General features: G+C 46.6%; 1 protein-coding gene across 2 annotated transcripts in view; it reads right to left on the reverse strand.

The window, feature by feature from the left end:
• Positions 1–18,276, reverse strand: part of ZZEF1 (zinc finger ZZ-type and EF-hand domain containing 1) — a 140,934-nt gene extending 122,658 nt beyond the window's left edge. For both annotated transcript variants that reach the window (XM_044285185.1, XM_044285184.1), the window contains exons 1-5: positions 17,737–18,276; positions 12,522–12,666; positions 9,325–9,519; positions 5,280–5,451; positions 3,751–3,950 (exon numbers count right to left, since the gene is read on the reverse strand). In XM_044285185.1, the coding sequence (XP_044141120.1) occupies positions 3,751–3,950; positions 5,280–5,451; positions 9,325–9,519; positions 12,522–12,666; positions 17,737–18,117 (1,093 nt within the window). In that variant the 5' untranslated portion in view covers positions 18,118–18,276. The remainder of the gene's footprint in view (positions 1–3,750; positions 3,951–5,279; positions 5,452–9,324; positions 9,520–12,521; positions 12,667–17,736) is intronic.
• Between the last annotated feature and the right edge of the window lie 548 nt (positions 18,277–18,824).

Raw genomic sequence — 18,824 nt, forward strand, 5'->3', positions numbered from 1 at the left:
AGATGATTTCATCCAAGCGGGTCCGAATAAGCAAGAGCCCGCGAAGGGAAGGCCAGTAAGCGACCGTTTGGACATGGAGTCCGCCGTCCAAACTTTCAGCCAAAGCTCTCTTCTAGCCGAAACAGCCAGGGCAGACGAACGGGCTATGAGAGCCCCTGCATCAAGGGAGGCCTCGCAAACGAATTTACTGGCTTAAACGATAAGTTGGGCTAAAGCACGGAGGTCCTGAATGGAAACATCTGACTCAAGCTCTTGATCCAGCTGAGACGCCCATTCCGAAACCGCTTTTCCAGCCCAGGCGGAAGCAAAGACCGGCCTGAGGGCGGAACCGGAGGCTGCAAATATGCCCTTGGTAATGGATTCCATGCGCCGATCCTCAGCGGATTGCAAAGAGGAGCCGTCCGCCACAGGAATGGCCGTGCTTTTGGACAAGCGGGCCACAGGGGGGGGTCAACCTTAGGTGGTGACGCCCAAGTTGTAATGCAATCCGCCGGGAAAGGGTAACAGATATCCAACTTCTTAGGGGGAGTAAAACGCGCATCAGGACGAGACCAGGCCTTAGAAACTACCAACGAGAAGTCGGCATGGAGGGGAAAAACCGCGGACGCCTGCTTGGGGCGGAAAAAAGACACACTGGCCTTGTCAGAGCTAGGAGGATCATCGTGAATTTTGAAGGTATCACGAATGCTGGCAATAAGATGGCCGACGGCCGAAGCCAGTTTGGACGGTAAGGCTGAGTCCATATCCCAATCCGAATCAACCAGTTCTCCCTCTGAGGGCAAATCTTGTGAGGAGGAGGGGCCAGACTGGGATCGCACCCTTGGGGGTGACAGGGAAGCATCCGAAGATGATACGCGCTCCGCCCTGGACCGCTTCTGGGGTTGTCGGGCCCTGGAGGCCTCGCTAGGAGAGAGGGACTCAGACGGGTCGGACAGGGTAGCGGACCCGGAGGGTACAGCAGGGGGATCATCTGGCTGCGATAAAGGCAATGCATCCGCAAGGCGGCCCACAACATCAGTGAGACTGACCACGGCCTGGGAAAGGGATTTAGCCCAGTCAGGAAGATCCAAGAGGCCAGGGAGTGACACAGCAGGTGGCGGACCCTGTAATGGGGCCTGGCATGCCGGACAATGCGGTTCAGACTGCCACTGTGGAAAGGGCGCATTACAGGCGGTACAGGTATGATACCAGGGTCCAGCAGGCACTGAAGGATCGGACATGTTGGCTGGAAGGTCAGGAAAAAACAACCGTCCAGGCCAGGGGCTGCTGCACTAGAAAGGGTTAACAGTCCTACCAGGTCACAGAGCTGGAGCAGACAGCAGTTGCAGGCAGCAGGCACCAGTGTGTAAAACGATCCGTTCCAGCAAGAGCAAGTCAGGCACGTATGAAGAAAAAGGAGGCGGGACAAACGAGGAGCGGGAAAAGAAGCTCTGCCCCCCGCCATAGAGTTTGTCAGGCATGCAAGGAGAAGCGGGAACGAAGCTCCGCCCCCCGCGGAATCGTCGCACGCGCGATTCAAGCATGCCGCCGAACCTCCGCTTAGAACTGTCCAGTAGCCGGACAGAAAAAAAAAAAAGACATGAGCGAAGGACCCGCCAGTCCGCCTCCCATAAGCGGAGGCGAACGACAATGCCAGAATGACCCAGTAATGAACGCGCCGCCGCAAGCCCAGAGCGGCAGACGCATTGTAGGCCGGAACATGAGTGCGCCGCCACTCGCCTGCCCGGACCTAGGAAGAGTGCACACGGCCGCCGCAGATGCAGTAAAGGCCCTCCTCCCCGATCGTCTCCCCTGCATCCCCCTATGCCAGTATTCCCCCCACACAAAATGTACCGTCAAAAGTGCCTAAGGCACACTAAAGAGGTGTGAGGAGCACCATGCAGGTAGGGAACGGAATGAGAGGGGAGAAAGAGAGGAGAAGAGGGGGAGAGAGGGAGAAGGGTGGTGGGGAGCAGGAGCAGGGCTGGAACAGCCACTCTCACCATCCTGAAGTCTTCACCCTCTGTCCATCCAGCAGGGTCGCCCCTTCAGCCACTGGCACCGAAGTGGCAGGAAGCTGGAGAGGGGCTTGCGTGTGGGCGACCCTTGCGCTGGCAGGATGCAGGGGAGCTAGGCTGCCCTGGTCCTCCTTTTCTTCAGTGGGGGAGGCAGCAGTGCGGATAGCCGGCACTGGCGCAGCTCGACCCCAGGAGAAACAGAGAGGTCCAGGCGTCTCTGTTGTCCCTGTGTAAATAGAGAAAATAAAAAAATAAAAGAAAAAAAAATAATTTTGAGCAGAGAGTGTCTTGCCTCCTTGACACTAAGCAAAAAACTGGTAGTCTCTCTCTCCAGGCTGAGGGTATAGCTGCTGGAGGAGGGGCTTAACAGTTTTTCACTTAGTGTCACGCCTCCTAGGGAGTTGAGCTATACCCAAGGTTTCCTGTGTCCCCCAAGGAATTGGGCGAGAATTGTTTTTTTACAGTACAAATTAATTTAGGAAGTTATTGCGCGAAGTCCCGCAAGACTTCGTGAAGCAATAACATCGGCTCATCGGAGCCAATACATTCTAATACTGTTAAGGAGCTCCTGCTCCGTACAGTATTAGAATGAAATTTTATGCGAATCGACTTCGGAAGTTTCATCTGAAGTTAATTTGCTCATTACTAATCTGGTCATTGGACCACAGAGTGTCTTTTTACATGCGCTGCTACTTTAAAATAAAAATGAAGTTTTATTCTCATTAAATGAAGAGCTCCTTTTAGTAATTGCAATTTACTATAAGGCTATTTAAAATATTCTGTAGAATTGTAGCAATTGCCTTTTTCAATTCCCACAAGATAGATATAGACAGATAGATATATCTTGTGGGAATTGAAAAAAGGCAATTGCTACAATTCTACTGAATATTTTAAATAGCCTTATAGTAAATCACAAATTGCAATTACTAAAAGGAGCTCTTCATTTAATAATGAGAATAAAATAAAAGTTTTAAAAGTTTTAAAGTAGCAGTGCATGTAAAAAGACACTCTGTGGTCCAATTATCAGATGAAATTGAATACTAAAACCATTTTCACACATGCGTATTCAGTCTGGGAAGCAGGGTCTGTGCGGGAGCAGTATTTCCCAGACTGAACACTACTTCTCTGAAGTAACCTCACAGAAGCATCAAGATTTATGAGGCTGTGAATTCTTGTCTCACCGCAGGTCTACTGGACTGTCCTTACATAATGCTGTAACTACAGTATAGTAGACCTGCGGTGAGATACAGAAATTCACAGCATCATAAATCATTATGACGCTGCAAGTTCAGTTCAGAGAAGCAGTGTTCAGTCTGGGAAATACTGCTCCTGCACCAAGCGTGTTTCCAGTCTGAAACTGGCCTAAAACTGTTCGTCCAGGAGCAACATTTATCACCTATCCACAGTATAAGTGATAAATGTACAGTAAGACCGCCAAACTCCTTATAAGTGCAAGTCCTGAATGGGAGCTGAGCTGCAGCACATTACACAGTAATCAGAAGCGGTCTGCTGTGTTACCCTCAGGGTACCGACACCCAACACCCCTGCAGATCAGCTTGTCTCAGCTGGCGCCAGAGGTATGCCACCAATTTCTACAACCCAGAACAGGAAGAAGCTGTCAGCTTTATCAGTCATTAAAGGAGCCCTCATCCTTGTAGTTTTATGTTACAGCGTGAGATAAACATGTATTGAAATCTCTGCAAACAGCACATATCCATAACATAAGACAAAGCAGTGGATTTACTGGACTCACACATCTGACTTATGTTAGCATTTTCCAGCAATGTCACATAGCCTGTAATATGGCTGGGAATGTGGACCTCTCGAACTTCCTGCAGACTGCTGGGGTTTCGTCCCACTGCAACAGCCACTTGCTGGGGCATGTAGCTCTGGTCTGCAGCGCACACAGCAATTGATAGGTGCCTCAATACAACATCAGATTTCATTCGCAACCTATGGGAAATGAAGATATTAGCTGTAAAAAAATAGATGCAGTTTCTCCGATAAGAACAGAAAATGAATACAACTAACAGGAAACAGATACTGAATCAAATACGTAACCACGGAAGGCAGAATTATAAATAAAATATATATATATATATACACATACATACATACCACACACACACATACATATACACCACACATACATACATATACACACTATATATGACAGAAAAACATTGAAAAGATTACGTGCATGATACTAAAAATAAAAGCGAAAGTAGAAAAAAAATATTCTAACAAAAGTATCCTTGATCCACTTAGGGCCCTAACTCGAGAGATGATTCAAGGGGCTACTTCAGTTCAGGAGACATTGGCATAGCCAGGTATTATTAGAGATATTACTTGCTGGATCAGTGGTGGAGTTCCACTCATAAAGCGGGTTTCTTTATTGACTACCATCAAGGGATTAAGGCGGTACACCAACGGAAAATTTTACACTTTTAGTATAGCCAGTGAGTTATTCAATAAAATGTATCTGTATAGCACTACTTTCTGTTTTTCTCTCATTACTTTGGCTCACTGAGAAGGCCGCACATGCTCAGTTTCATCCTTCAGCTGCCTCCTAAGCCGTTATAGGGAGAAAGCTGCGGCAGAAAGGAAATGCCCCCCCCCCCCCCCCCTGAGCTGCAGCAGAAAGGAAACTCCCGTTAAGCTGCCACCTTGATATAAATCTAGCAGAGCAATTGGAGCAGTAAATGGGGAGATCTCTGGATCCATGTGAGGTACAGTGCCGATTCTGGCTTTGTTAGAAATAGATTGTCATGTACTATATGGTGTCTGACTCATTTCTGACTTTAAAGGGGTTGTCCAGGATTAGAAACACATGGCTGCTTTCTTTCAAAAACAGCACTACGCCTGTCTATGGGTCGTGTCTCATATTGCAGCTCAGCACCATTGGAGTCAATGGGCACAGCTGCAATACCTCACAACTAGTGGACAGGTGTGGTGCTGTTTTAGCAAGAAAGTGGCCATGTTTTTCTACATCTGGACAAGCCCTTTAACTTTGTACATTTTGGCTAACATTATCAAAGATTTCAGTTGCTGCAGGCATTTTATACATAGCTGACCGCCACCATTGTTCATTGAAAATGACTTTGAAGCCATTACTAATCTCTGAATGGCTGCCATACCTGAAGAGCAACATTTATGAACTGAATGCTTACTCATCAGAAGCCTGTCAGGTTCTCCTCCTTCCTCCTCAACCACTTTTATATCATATGTTGTATAGCACCCCGATAGAGTTAAATCCAAACTTCAAAGACAAGCAGAGCGTACCTTATCCAATGAGAGCGGGCACTGCCATCTGATTGCCAGTATGAGGTTGTCTCCCCATTAGTCATCTTGTCTATATCTGAGGAGTTTGATGAGGTTTCAATGTTACTGTAACACTTGGTTACTGTTTTATACTTCAGAGCTTCATCACTGCCACTCAGAGCAGAGCACAATTCTGGAAAAGAGGAAAGCATTACATGGATTTCATTGCTTCAGAAACAAAGGAAACACAATATGTGCAGTCGGTCAGATTGGGCAGTTCCAGAACAGTACTGCCACGTAATTCAAAATACAAAAAAATAAGGGAAATAACAGTCTAGAAAAGAAGATCTCTACCCTTACCATCAACATTCCTTGTGTCCTCAAAGTTGGTTCAGCAAGACAACTTAAAGGGGTTGTCTGGGTTCAGAGCTGAAGCCGGACATATCCCCATTTTCACCCTGGCAACCCCCATGAGATGAGCATCGGAGCAGTTCATGCTCCGATGCTCTCCTTTGCCCTGAGCTAAATCGCGCAGGGCAAAGGCATTTTAAGGAGTTTCAGTGATGTACCAGGGCTCTCCATGCCATGGGGCTGCCAGGAAGCCCGGTGACATCACTGGCACTTATGGGCAGGCTTTAGTGCTGCCCTAGCCAGTAAAACAGCTAGGGCAGAGTTAAAGCCCACCCATCAGAGCCGGTGACGTCACTGAACACACTGCCGGGTAGAAGCTTCCGCCCAGCAGTGTGTTATGATAAACAAAAGAGCCCTTGCCCTGCGTGATCTATCAGGAGATGCTCTGATGCTAGCCTCAGGGGGGCTGCCTGGGTGAAAATAAGGGTATGTCCAGGTTCAGCTCTGAACCCGGACAACCCCTTTAAGGTGGTCATACACAAATCTAAAGTTGACCAAAACAGACAATTTCAACCACAACAATCATTCATCGGGTGAAATTTATCAATGAATGACTTTTAGCTGATGGAAGACAACCTATTTTCATCACATAGTCAGATGAAATAGCTTTTCTTTTAAGAAAGAATATTTGTGGACCACAATCTTTTTCTGCAAGAACGTTCTCAAAAAGATCTTTCGTCCATCTTCAGGTTTCATTGTAACGCCCAATATGGACTAAAAAGGTGTATGCCGGTATCTGTAAAATTACAGTTCACCAGCTGACTGCTCAATCATCAACTAGCTTCTGCCTAATGTGCATGACCACATCATCCATGGTCTACTGAAGGGTGAAAGGTCATGGTGGACCAGGGTGGATAAAAAAATGAAAAAAAATAAAAAATAATCTGATTTTGTAATATAAAATGCTTTTTGAGGAAAATATATTAGTTTATATATTGGTCACAGACAATGCTGCAAATGTATCCAAGATGAGAAGAAATTTAAAATAGCAGGAAGGGAATACAAAGCTAATAACATATGGTTGCAGTGCTCATTTGCTGCACCTCTTAGCCAAAGACTTAAGTGTTCCAGAAATAAAGACTAATGTTGTTGAAATTGCTAAATACTTCCGTAACAATCATTTTGCTGCAGCAGCTCTGAAAAGGATGGGTGGAACCAAGCTAACACTCCCACAAGATGTTAGATGGAACTCTGTGGTGGACTGTTTTGAGCAGTATATCAAGAACTGGCCTATTCTGATGACAGTTTGTGAAGAAAATCAACATAAAATAGATGGCACTGTCATGGCCAAAATCCTCAACATTGGGCTTAAGAGAAATGCTGAACATATGCTGAGCATCCTGAAACCCATCTCTGAAGCTTTAAAGAAAATACAGAAAAATAGCTGTTTTATTGCTGATGCTGTTGAAATTTGGAAGGAACTGAGTGAACACTTAAAAACAGAACTACACATGGACAGAATTAGATTACAAGCATTAAAAAAAACGAATGGGACAAGCACTGTGTCTAGCTAATTTTTTGGCAAATATTGTCAATATCCAGTATCAGGGTCAAAACTTAAGTGCTGAGGAAGAGGAGTTAGCTATGACATGGGCATCCAGCAATCATCCATCTGTAATGCCAACTATAATGAACTTCAAAGCCAAGGGGGAACCATTCAAGAAATATATGTTTGCTGAAGATATTTTAACGAAAGTCACACCAGTGAACTGGTGGAAGTCACTTAAGCACTTGGATTTAGAGACTGTTCAAGTAATGATTTCACTTTTAACGGCAGTAGCTTCTTCTGCGCGCGTTGAAAGAATATTCTCTTCCTTTGGACTCGTTCATTCTAAATTGAGAAATCGTTTGGGTCCCGATAAAGCAGGAAAGCTTGTTGTTCTTTTCCAGATTATGAACAAAGAAGATGAAGATGACGAGTGAGCTACCGAGGACATTATTAAGCTTTTCTTGTGTAGGCTGGGCTGACAGTCTAAGTTTCTTAAAATATATATATTTTATTTAGCCAAATTAGTTAACAAACATGGATGTTTAAGCAAATAACATGCTGTAATGTTATTGTTTCAGTTGAATAAATCCTATTTAAATTGTTATTATTAAGTAAGGTAATGATTATTTTTTCTCCTTCCTAAGTACAACAGAAAAATTGCCCAAATGTGAATCTTTATGTAAAAAAACTATGATTTAAATCAAGCCTTACTGACTAGTGATTTAAATCGGTTTGATTTAAATCAAATCCACCCTGTCGTGGACTATAACCACTAGGAGACCTGGCCTAGTGATATCATTGGACCTCATTCACATGGCAAAATCAACAGCAAAATTGGGCATATAGAACTCGGGTTTTACAGGCTGTAAATGCTTTAAAACCACTTCAAAACAGCTTCCCATTGTTTTCAATGGGAAATACTCACCATAGTTCACATGGGCAAGTATATTTACAATCCGCACTAAAATCCGCAGGTGTTCGCAGGGAAATCTGTGCGGTCAATCTGCATCAAATGCTGTGGATTTACATGCGGTTTTTCCACAAGCGGATTTTACTCTCCTCATTGAAGTGAATGGAGAAAATCCGGTCAGCAAAAATAAACTAAATCTGCATCGTGTGCATGAGAATTTCGCATTCTCAAAGAATACAATATACATGACCTACACTGCAGAATTTCCACACGCAAATCCTGATGGTGTGCATTTAGCCCAAATCCACAATTTATACAGTGGATTTTCCGTATGGATTTCATCCTCTACCATGCATGGAGGGAAATAGGTGACAAATTTCCATCAAAATCTGCAACAAAAGCACAATTAACTAACGGATCGTATTTTTCTATTGCAATTTACATCCAGTGTGGATGTACCCTTAGGTTAATGTTCACACCACTGCCCAGATGTTCAAGAGCAGCGTCTCATGTCTGGAAATCATGACTGAGGGGACCATATGCCGATCACAAAAAAATAAAAATAAATATCTGGTTAAGCAATATAATGGCCTCCCATAGAAAATGTCTAAGAATCCAGACTGTATGCTGTGGAAGTTATAGATCATGGGTAAGCCTAGAGATACCCAGCCCACAGGCAAATTGGCTCATAGCCTGCAACGTTAGATGAAACCTATGTAATATGCTTTACTACATCTTCTGCTCATGGCGCAGCTTTGACGTTCTCAGTTTTCTACTAATATTTTAGGCCTATTTGAGACACAAAAATTTGTCTGTGCGCTCTCTCTCTCTCTCTTTCAGTCTGCATCCACATAACACACAGACCCCCTTTTTCATCGGAGACTCATTCATTTAAATTAATGGGTTCATGTTTTGCAGACAGACTGGAAAGGCCGTTTGAATCCAGCCTTATAAAAATACATCTCAAATAGTGTTCGGGTTCGAAATTCTTAGATAACCTGAACCCAAACTTTGCACACCGAACCTGAAACACAAGTTCACTCATCACTAATCTCAAACATAAACTGATGTTTAGTGCATGAAGTTTCTTTATTACATTGATCACAGTTAAAGAGAGTAATGAACTAAATAGGCACTCTACAGGGGGGCGCCGCATGCACTCTACAGGGGGGCGCCGCATGCACCGTTTGTAGAAGAATATGATATGGACAATATATAAAACAAGTACAAGTAACATGATGAAATACTAAACTTACCCTTCTCTTTTTTACAAAGTTTATCAAGGTAATCCTTCAGGACAGAAGACCTCATGTTACATATGTTACTGCAGCACTCGAGCATGGGATAAGGGATCACAGCACTGGGAATTCGGTTTCGATGCAAAAACCGCAGTGTCTTTGAAGAATGTAAACAGAGACGATCTTTCGATTTGGAGAATATGTCTACGAAGCCTGAGACAACATGAAAACAGAGAGAGAGAGACCTAAAATGAAGTCCAGCTGTGGTATTACCAAATTCATAGTCTTCTTGCATTTGGCTCAGTGGGTAAGAACTACCACATTTAAAACAAGTTTAATTATATTGTGGCAAAATGAATGCATTTTGTACTCTGAACAAACACCAGCAGAAAATACCTTAAAGAAATTATCTCACCTCCACCAATGATATTTATGTAGAATATAATGCTAGAATTAATAATTGACTAATATAATCTTTGTTCCACTAGCGCCTCCTGGCTCAATTTCATTTTGTAGTCCCTTTCAGAACGTAATTTATAAGGTGGCCAGGATAACGGGAGCGTGCATAGATGCACATGCGCAGAAGTCCCCTTCCAGGCCACCTCATATATGCCGTCTTCAACAGCTCCAGGTAGTGGAAGTAGCCTTCATGCTGTTCCAGGGGTGAAAATGCAGCTCGGGGCATGTAAAAGAATGCAGTATTACAAGTCCAAGAACCAGTTAAGTTTCTCTGGACATGTCATACCTGCGCAAGCACAGTCAACAGGCAGGATTACATTATGCCAGCGCTGCTTTCTTGTGCCCATTAGTCAGCTGTAGCTCAGAGAGGCAGTCTAGAGACCAGCTGAAAGTAGAAGGCGAGACAACCCCTTTAAATCATAATGATAAGCTATGCGATGACTGACATATTCCATAACATTAATAAAGACTTAAGGACTGTGTGCAAGGGGTGGCTCAACTAGTGTTGCAATATGAGAGGTGCTCTAGATCTGGTCTGACTCACCCAGTCAGAAGGAGTATAATGCAAATGAAAGTATAGACCAGCACTCAAATATAGGAAGAAGCAGAATTTATTAATACTAAAAATAGTTGATAAAAAGACCTGGTGGTGGTCAGTCCATAATGTCCGATGAGAACTAAAAAGTCTCACCTGTATGATAGAGGTGAAGGAATAAATAAAGGAATTGTATAATATAGTATTAAAAAATTGCAAAAATAAAAATATAGGTAATAATAGGCAATAAAAATAAGATGAGGGTAAGGTGACCCTATGTGGGTGATCTCGGCTTTGTGGTAAACGAGAGGAGTAACTCAGAGTGCTGATAAACTGTAGGTGACAGTTGATAATGTTCTAAAGGATCGCAGGATATAGCTGTCGGTGTGTAGTGCTTTCCTGGGTACTTTGTTGCAGTAACTGTTATTAGCCGGAGTCACCTCCCGATAGGTTTGTTCAATAGACAGTTACACAGTGAGGTAAATGGTGCTGCGGTCTAGAGCAGATGGTGCTAGCCGGTCACGGGTGAGAAAATCAACAAAATTCACAGACCATCGTGTTGTACAAAAAATTGGGGTATAGATGACAGGCCAGGATCGGGCGGCGTCCCACCCGAATTCAATGTGCTGGCCTGTGTTAACTTTCTCTATGTCTGCTCTGGGTCTCGTCGCTCACCGGTCTCCTTTCTCTTTGAAGAGACTGTCGCTGATGTTGAAGTGGATATTCCCGTGTATATACCTGAGTCGAGCAGGCCTTTCTCTGAGCGGCGTCCCACGTGTATGGTGCTGAATAAGCGCCGGTATTGCGCGGGCCTCCGGCGTTCGCGGACAAGTGGGTGCTCCTGGGAGATCCTTCTTGGTTGGAAGCGCTTCCAAGACAATGTCAGTTAATTGTCTGTATGCAGATTTCCCAAAAGCGTTTCGAAGTCTAGAGCTGACTTCTTCATCACTGCTCCTTTAGAACATTATCAACTGTCATCTACAGTTTATCAGCATTCTGAGTTACTCCTCTCGTTTGCCACAAAGCCGAGATCATCCAAATAGGGTCACCTTACCCTCATCTTATTTTTATTGCCTATTATTACCTATATTTTTATTTTTACAATTTTTTAATACTATAGTATACAATTCCTTTATTATTCCTTCACCTATCATACAGGTGAGGCTTTTTAGTTCTCATCGGACATTCTGGACTGACCACCACCAGGTCTTTTTATCAACTATTAATAAAGACTTACTTATTGGTCCATAGTTAAAAACCCCTAGCGCTAGTTACATACATGCAGTACTCTTCAATCGGACCCCTATCCCCAGCTAACAAACTGTGCAGACGCCAATCTGCTAATTTCCTAGGTGAGCAGAAGGACTACTGACCACCGCATCTCCAGCATCAAACTGCAGAAGTGGACTGCACAGAACCTGTAGGAGCCCAGAAGCCCTCCTGCTGTCTGCTTCAGTCCCCTTAGTTCTTGGCTACTTTCGCTCCCAAGCACCGCAATGACCGGCCATGAGTATGGGAGAAAGAAGTTGTACAGCAGCATTATGCAAGATATTTTACTAGATTACAGAAAACTGTTCTTCTATGTGGAGTTCAGCAGGCCATACAAATCTCTCCTGACTCAGATAGGGAAAACTAAGTGATCCAACCGCTGGGACCCAACCAATCCCAAGAATGGGGGTCCTGCGTTATCACGTTCATGTAGCGGCATGTCAAGCATGTGCCCTGCTGGAGATAACCGAGTACAGCTAACCATTTCCAGTGACCCTGTGGAGAATGAATGGAGTAGTAGGGCATATGCTTGACCTGCCGCTCCATTAGGACAGGGGAACGGGACCTCTGCTCTCAGGATTGATGGAGGTCCCAGTTAGTTATCCTGTGGATAGGGGATACCTTTGCACAACTCCTTTAGTTTCTTCAGCCCAGCGTCTCACTGGCACAGGTCAGGGTACCTGCCCACATGGCAGATTTTGTTGCGGAAATTTCTGCAGCCAAAAATCTGTTCCATTTATCTGAATGGGGGTTTGTTTTGGTTGCAGGCACATGGATCTGCCACGTGTGAACAGAACAATCAGGATGCTGAAAGACATCTCCTATTCATGAAGATCTGCTGATCAGAAAATGGAGGGCTCAGCTTGCATCATACATGTGGGCAGGTCCACTGCACAAGCCAAAAGAAAGAAATTATATATATCGTTTTTGAATAACAAAATACTAATATTACCTGGTGTAAGGGAGCAAGCTTGCAGCTGTCGGATAATATGACTCAATTCCCCTTGAAGATTGGCACCATTAGAGGCCTTGACGGCTTCCAGCATGCTCTCCAAGTCTACCACCTCATTGCCTTCCGTGTCAAACTGCGCAAATGCCTGAAAGAGATGCCCATGGTTAATCCCAGATGGAAAGTGTTCTTGGCAAAAGGCTAAGACATAGAAGTGTGTGAATCATGGAGAGGAATGCTGACTGCACTCATACATGACCACACACCAGCCAGTCTCAATCCAGTCCTAAAAGCTACAAGCATATGCTACCCAAGAGGGAGGCCGCCCGTGCTTACGGTGTGTTCACACATAGAGGTTGAGGTGAAGTTAAAACGTAGTTGCTTTTACAGGCAAAACATGTTAAAGGGATACTGTCACCTGGATTTTGCCTATAGCGCTGCGGACATGGGCTGCTAGCACGTCCGCAATATCCATTTCCCATAGCTGTGAGTGCTTTTATTTAGGCAAAAAAATGATTTTATATAATATAATATATATACATATATATATATATATATATATATATATATATATATATATACACACACACACACAAATAAATGTTTCTGGTGCCCAGCCACGCCCACTGTGAAGGAGCCTAGCACCGCTCCGCATCCTGCAAATCTCCTCCTTGCTCGCCAACATCAGAAAGCTAAAGCACCGTAATCTCGCAGCTAGCGCATGCACAGTTTGTTCCCTGAGGCTGATGCCAGGATTGCCAGCACAGGGAAGGAACACTATGCTGGCAGTGAGATGCGACGCACTCGCGCATGCGTAAGATTACGGCATTCTAGCTTTGTGATGTCGGGGAGCTAGGAGATTCGGAGGATGTGCAGCGGTGCTGGGCTCCTTCACAGTGGGCGTGGCTGGGGACCAGAAACGTTAGTACAGCGCCTTGGGCTCCTTACTTGCCTCATTTACATATAGATAAAATCGTTTTTTGCCTAAATAAAGCACTCACAGCTATGGGGAATGGATATTGCGGACGCGCTAGCGGCGATCTAGCAGCCCATGTGCGCAGCTCTATAGGCAAAATCTAGGTGACAGTATCCCTTAAAATAATTCTGTTTCCTTGCATTTTTTTTTACTGCAACTCAACTGCTACTTGTGAACACACAGTTAGGGCAGCGCGAGTCTGCTGACAGGTTCCCTTTAATTCATCCAGCACTGGCTAGTACAAAGATTAAAAAGCAAATATTACAAATTAGTTATGCTAACATCATCATTTACAAGACACTAGAAATGACCCTTGCCCTGCACTGACCAATATTGGCATAGGCAACCTATTCTTTACCTCCATAGGAGCCTTGGTTATACCTGGCGCGGTGCCCCTTGTATCTAGGTGGACTCTAATTGCTCGTTTTAGTGCTCTTGATATGGCTGAACTCCAGTTCATCTGGAGCAGAGGGAAGGGACAGGCCAAATAGCATGGTAAAGTAATATGGACACGGGTAGGGATAATTCCGGGAAACGTATGTAATATTCATGGTGAATCATAATCAAAAATGTAAGATTTTACCCCCCAGACACTGGAGCAATCAGCAATACAATTACTTCTACTGCACACCACGAGATTGTCTAAAGGCTTCTATAAAGCTCCAGGGACTGAAAGGGTAAAATTCTGCACTCACAACTCCTATTTCAGAACTGAACTCAGGACCCGTCCTTTCTGAGCTGAAAGTACTTTCATAGCCGCAGCTTCCCTTTTATTCTCTTATATAATGATTACATTTATCTGCAGGCACTGCAGCCATATTGGTAGTACTCCGACTAAACATCCCGAGAGATCGGGACGGGGCACATCTAGCCCACTAGCGGCTCTTCCATTTGTTTGTGCATTGCCGAGTCCCTGATGAACCCCAAAAGATTGACAGTCTTCGTGGAAACGCGTTGGCCTTGATGGTCCTTATGACTGATGGAATGGTAGATGCTGTCTAATATTTCCTACAGGGTCCTCATTGACCAATGTACTGGACCTGAGGCTCATATGACCGATTTTATGTTAGGTGGTATCTCAGTATCTTCTACAGTGTCCAACTGACCTAAACTCTACTGTATTAATGGGGTTATCCAATCCTAGAAAAAAGGGGGCCCCCCCATGCTGAATATACTTACCCGGGTCCCCCTGTGCTGCTCCTGGTCCCCGCGCCACCGCTGCTGCTTCTCCACGTGCACAGATGAAAACATCCGGGGTGAAGGTCTCTCCGCCTGCCATTGGCTGCTCACCACCGACACGGCAGGCGGAGACACGTTCACCCCGGATGTTTTCATCCGTGCACGGGGAGAAGCAGCAGCGGCGCAAAGGGGATCAGCACCGACACATGCCCGGCATATGGGCTTTTTTAGGATTGGATAACCCCTTTAACAGTGACTGACCCACCTACTGTGTATCAGCATCACAGTCCAGTTTTTTTTTCTACCATTCCCTACCCTTGTAGGTGACCCCATGTCTTTATCCTGGATACCCCAGTAAGATCAGGGCGATACAGGGAGAACAAAGAAGACAGTGGGATCGCACTTGTCAGGGCGGCAGTTCTGCTCCTAGGCAGGGAGAGAGTAGGGTCGCTGTAGGGTGGTTAACTTGGGCTTATTTTCATTTTGGGAGTTTTATAGCAACAATTAACGGTTACGTTTTATGGGGTCATTCTGTTTTTGCTGGGATGATATTGACAATACCTCTTCTTCGATATATATCCCGACTTCACTGACAAGTGACTGGTCAGATCTGTGCTTCCCCAGTATCAGGTTCCTGGACTGCTGGAGAAGGCACCTCATCATAAATGAATCACATTCTCCAGCAGCACAGGGGATATCGAAGGCCAGCAAGATGACTCCCAGGCTACTTTCACACTAGTGGCAAGGACCTCCGGCAGGCAGGTGAACAGCCTGTCGGATCCGTCCTGCCGCTCGTGCCTCCGGACTTCCGCTCCATGCCCATTGACTGTAATGACTGCGACATGTCCGACATTTATTCCAGCAGCCTCTCGCCGTGTGCTGCCGAGCCTCCGCCAGAACTCCGCACCGCCCCCATTATAGTCAATGGGGACAGAGCGACAGTCCGGGGGCACAACGGTCACTAGCAGCAGGACGGATCCCACAGGCTGTTCACCCGACGGAACAGCATGCCGGAGGTCCGTGCCGCCAGTGTGAAAGTAGCCTTAGGGTACGGTCACGCGGTCAGGTTTCCTGATGCAGTTTTGGACAACAAAACGAGGAGTGAATTCCAAAAAGAGAAGAAGCCATATCATCCACTCCTGATTTTGGCTTCCAGAACGGCATGGTGAAACCCGACTGTGTGGCTGTACCATTTCTAAGTCAAATCCCCATTTCTAGACACTTTTTAAAACTTGTGCTCCAGGTTGGACTTCACTTTTTGTACCCCATTTTGCTCAGTAAGGGTGCGGCCACGCAGGGAGGATTTGTTGCAGTTCACCATGGGCTCGCTGCAAATTCCAACCTGTGCATTACAAATTGCCATGCTGCATATTTTAAATCCGTACCGCAGGCGAATTTCTTCTGCGGATTTCTTTGGGAGCCTTCACACACACACACAGCAGATTTTGTTGTAGAAATTTCTGCAACCGAAATTCAGTTCCATTCATCTGAATGTGGTTCTTTCGGAGGACAGCACACAAATTTTTACGAGGCCAGTTAAATGAATGCAACGGATTTTCAGACGCAGAAATTTCCGCAACAAAATCTGCTACTTTAGGGTATGTTCACATGTGGCATACAAGCTGCGTGTGGGAAATTCTCCGCCTTTTACAGTAGCAATCCCATCCACATACTGCGTTGTGACCGGTGGGGAGGATTATAAATCGGCATCATGTTACTTCAGGCTGCGTATTTCCACCACAGCTCCACCTTTTGCAAAGCGTACGGTGAAATCAATGGAAAATCTGCAACTAATCCACGGTGGCATTTCTGCTGCAGAATCGTGGCTAAATCTAAACTCCAAATCAGCCCCACGGGGCGGTACCTTAAAATGAGGAGGATTTTCTGCATGCAATTCCTCTATGGAAAATCTGCAGCATTTATTTCACCCCTGAACATACCTTAAATCTCCCCAGACTATATCAGAAATGTTAATGATCTTACGTTTATACAATGGGGTGGCCATGAGTTGCCCCTCTGTTTACACCACTAGACGCTGCGGTAGCGATGGGCACGGGTGCTTGATTCGTTACAGTATAGTTACCAGAGTGCTTTGTACAGTCATGTCAGGGTGCCCTCCGTCAACCATACTGCCCATCCTGACCACCAGGATTCGGCTTGCCTTGCACTACAATCCCATCCGTTCCCAGCTCCTGGGGTGAAGTCCATGTACCCACACAGCAGCGGGATGCCTATGTAGAACAAACATTGGTACAGCACAGACGTCTCACTCGTCAACGGATAAGACCAGGATTTACCGCCAATGGGCAACAAAACCACCACTTATACCAGAATACACTACAGCCTGGCACACAGCAGTAAATCCTCCATAGCACGGAGTGCGTTTCGTGGCGTTCCGAGCACTGGTTGTGCAGGAACGACAACAGAACACAGAACTCCATTGCCAAATAAGCGAGTGCTTCAATCTCAGAAGGCGGACGGGACAATTCCTTTAATAAATGTACCTCTTGTAAATTTACGACCCGTCCAGGACCTTTAAACAACAGGGGATGTGATAAAATAAACTGTTACCTGGGATATCCCCCTCCGCTCCTCTCGCCAGTCTGTGCACCTGTCCTCCAGTGGTGACACTACCCACAGATCGGCCACAGTGGTCCCTTGTGGGTAGTTATGGTCACTGCTGGACAGCGACAGGGACCGGCGAGCGGAGCTTTCCGGGGAACAGATTTTTATTCCATCACATCCGCCTTCTGCTCCGAGACACGTCCCGTCATTCTGCCTACACCCATTTATTGAGGAAGTGTTTGGCCTGTCACAAGTTCATGTGTTTTTGTCACATGCCTTTCTTCAGCCTATTGTTCCCTATAAAGAAATCTATAGGAAATGTCTGAAAAAACACCAGTGACAAATGGCACGAGTGACTGGTGAGATGGCACTTGGTTGGCAGCATACACATGGTACTAGGTGCTGTAGCATAGTGGGTGACCCTCACAGGTACAGTGCCAGGGGTGAGGCCATGAGGATGCCAGCTTGCTAGGTGTGTGGCTGCAGAGGGCAGGTTACCTCCTCGCACTCCTCCCGGCCGCTGCCTCTGCTCTCCAGCATCTCCACGAACTGCTCCCGGCTCAGCGCCTCTTCCCCCCGGCTCAGCCTCTCCTCCAGGGAGCGGAGCAGGGCGGTGTGGTGCCGGGACACCACGGACTCCGGAGCCCCCACCTCCCGCACACGGGCCGCGGACTCCTTCAGCCGGGCCTGCTCCAGCAATGCTCCGGGTGACGGGGGCAGCAGCGCCGGTGCCTCCGTCCCGGAGACCACCTGCTGAGCCGGTCCTCGCTGGCTGGCCGATCCTCCTGCCGCCGAGTCCACGGCCGTCGTTCCGATCTCTTCCTGCTCCATCCCGGGGTCATCCTCGTCTCCGCTGCCGCCGCTCACCACATTCCCCATGACTATGGCAGCTCGGAGTGTCCGGAGGGCCTGTGAGGCCCAAGCCAGCGCCCGTCTTCGCCAGCCTGGTCCCGCCCCGCAGCCCGCCCCACACTGACAGCTCAGGCCTGACACCTGTTAGCAGCAGCCTGGCCCGGTAGCCTCGTGACCCGCCTCTGTGACTGGAGGGAGCACTTCCTCATCCGGCACAGAGGGAACGTCTCTCAGCTGCACCTTGTACTGTGCTGCCTGGAGTTTACTGCCTATACCAGACCCCGGCAGGAAACAGGCAGAACAAGTGCTAGACCCCCGCAGGAAACAGGCAGAGGGTGTGCTAGACCCCGGCAGGAAACAGGCAGAGCCTGTGCTAGACCCCCGCAGGAAACAGGCAGAGTGTGTGCTAGACACAGGCAGAGCCTGTGCTAGACCCCCGCAGGAAACAGGCAGAGTGTGTGCTAGACCCCCGCAGGAAACAGGCAGAGCGTGTGCTAGACCCCGGCAGGAAACAGGCAGAACAAGTGCTAGACCCCGGCAGGAAACAGGCAGAGGGTGTGCTAGACCCCGGCAGGAAACAGGCAGAGCCTGTGCTAGACCCCCGCAGGAAACAGGCAGAGTGTGTGCTAGACCCCCGCAGGAAACAGGCAGAGCCTGTGCTAGACCCCCGCAGGAAACAGGCAGAGTGTGTGCTAGACACAGGCAGAGCCTGTGCTAGACCCCCGCAGGAAACA

The sequence above is a fragment of the Bufo gargarizans genome, chromosome 3 (genome assembly GCF_014858855.1).
Source record: "Bufo gargarizans isolate SCDJY-AF-19 chromosome 3, ASM1485885v1, whole genome shotgun sequence".
Lineage (NCBI taxonomy): Eukaryota > Metazoa > Chordata > Amphibia > Anura > Bufonidae > Bufo > Bufo gargarizans.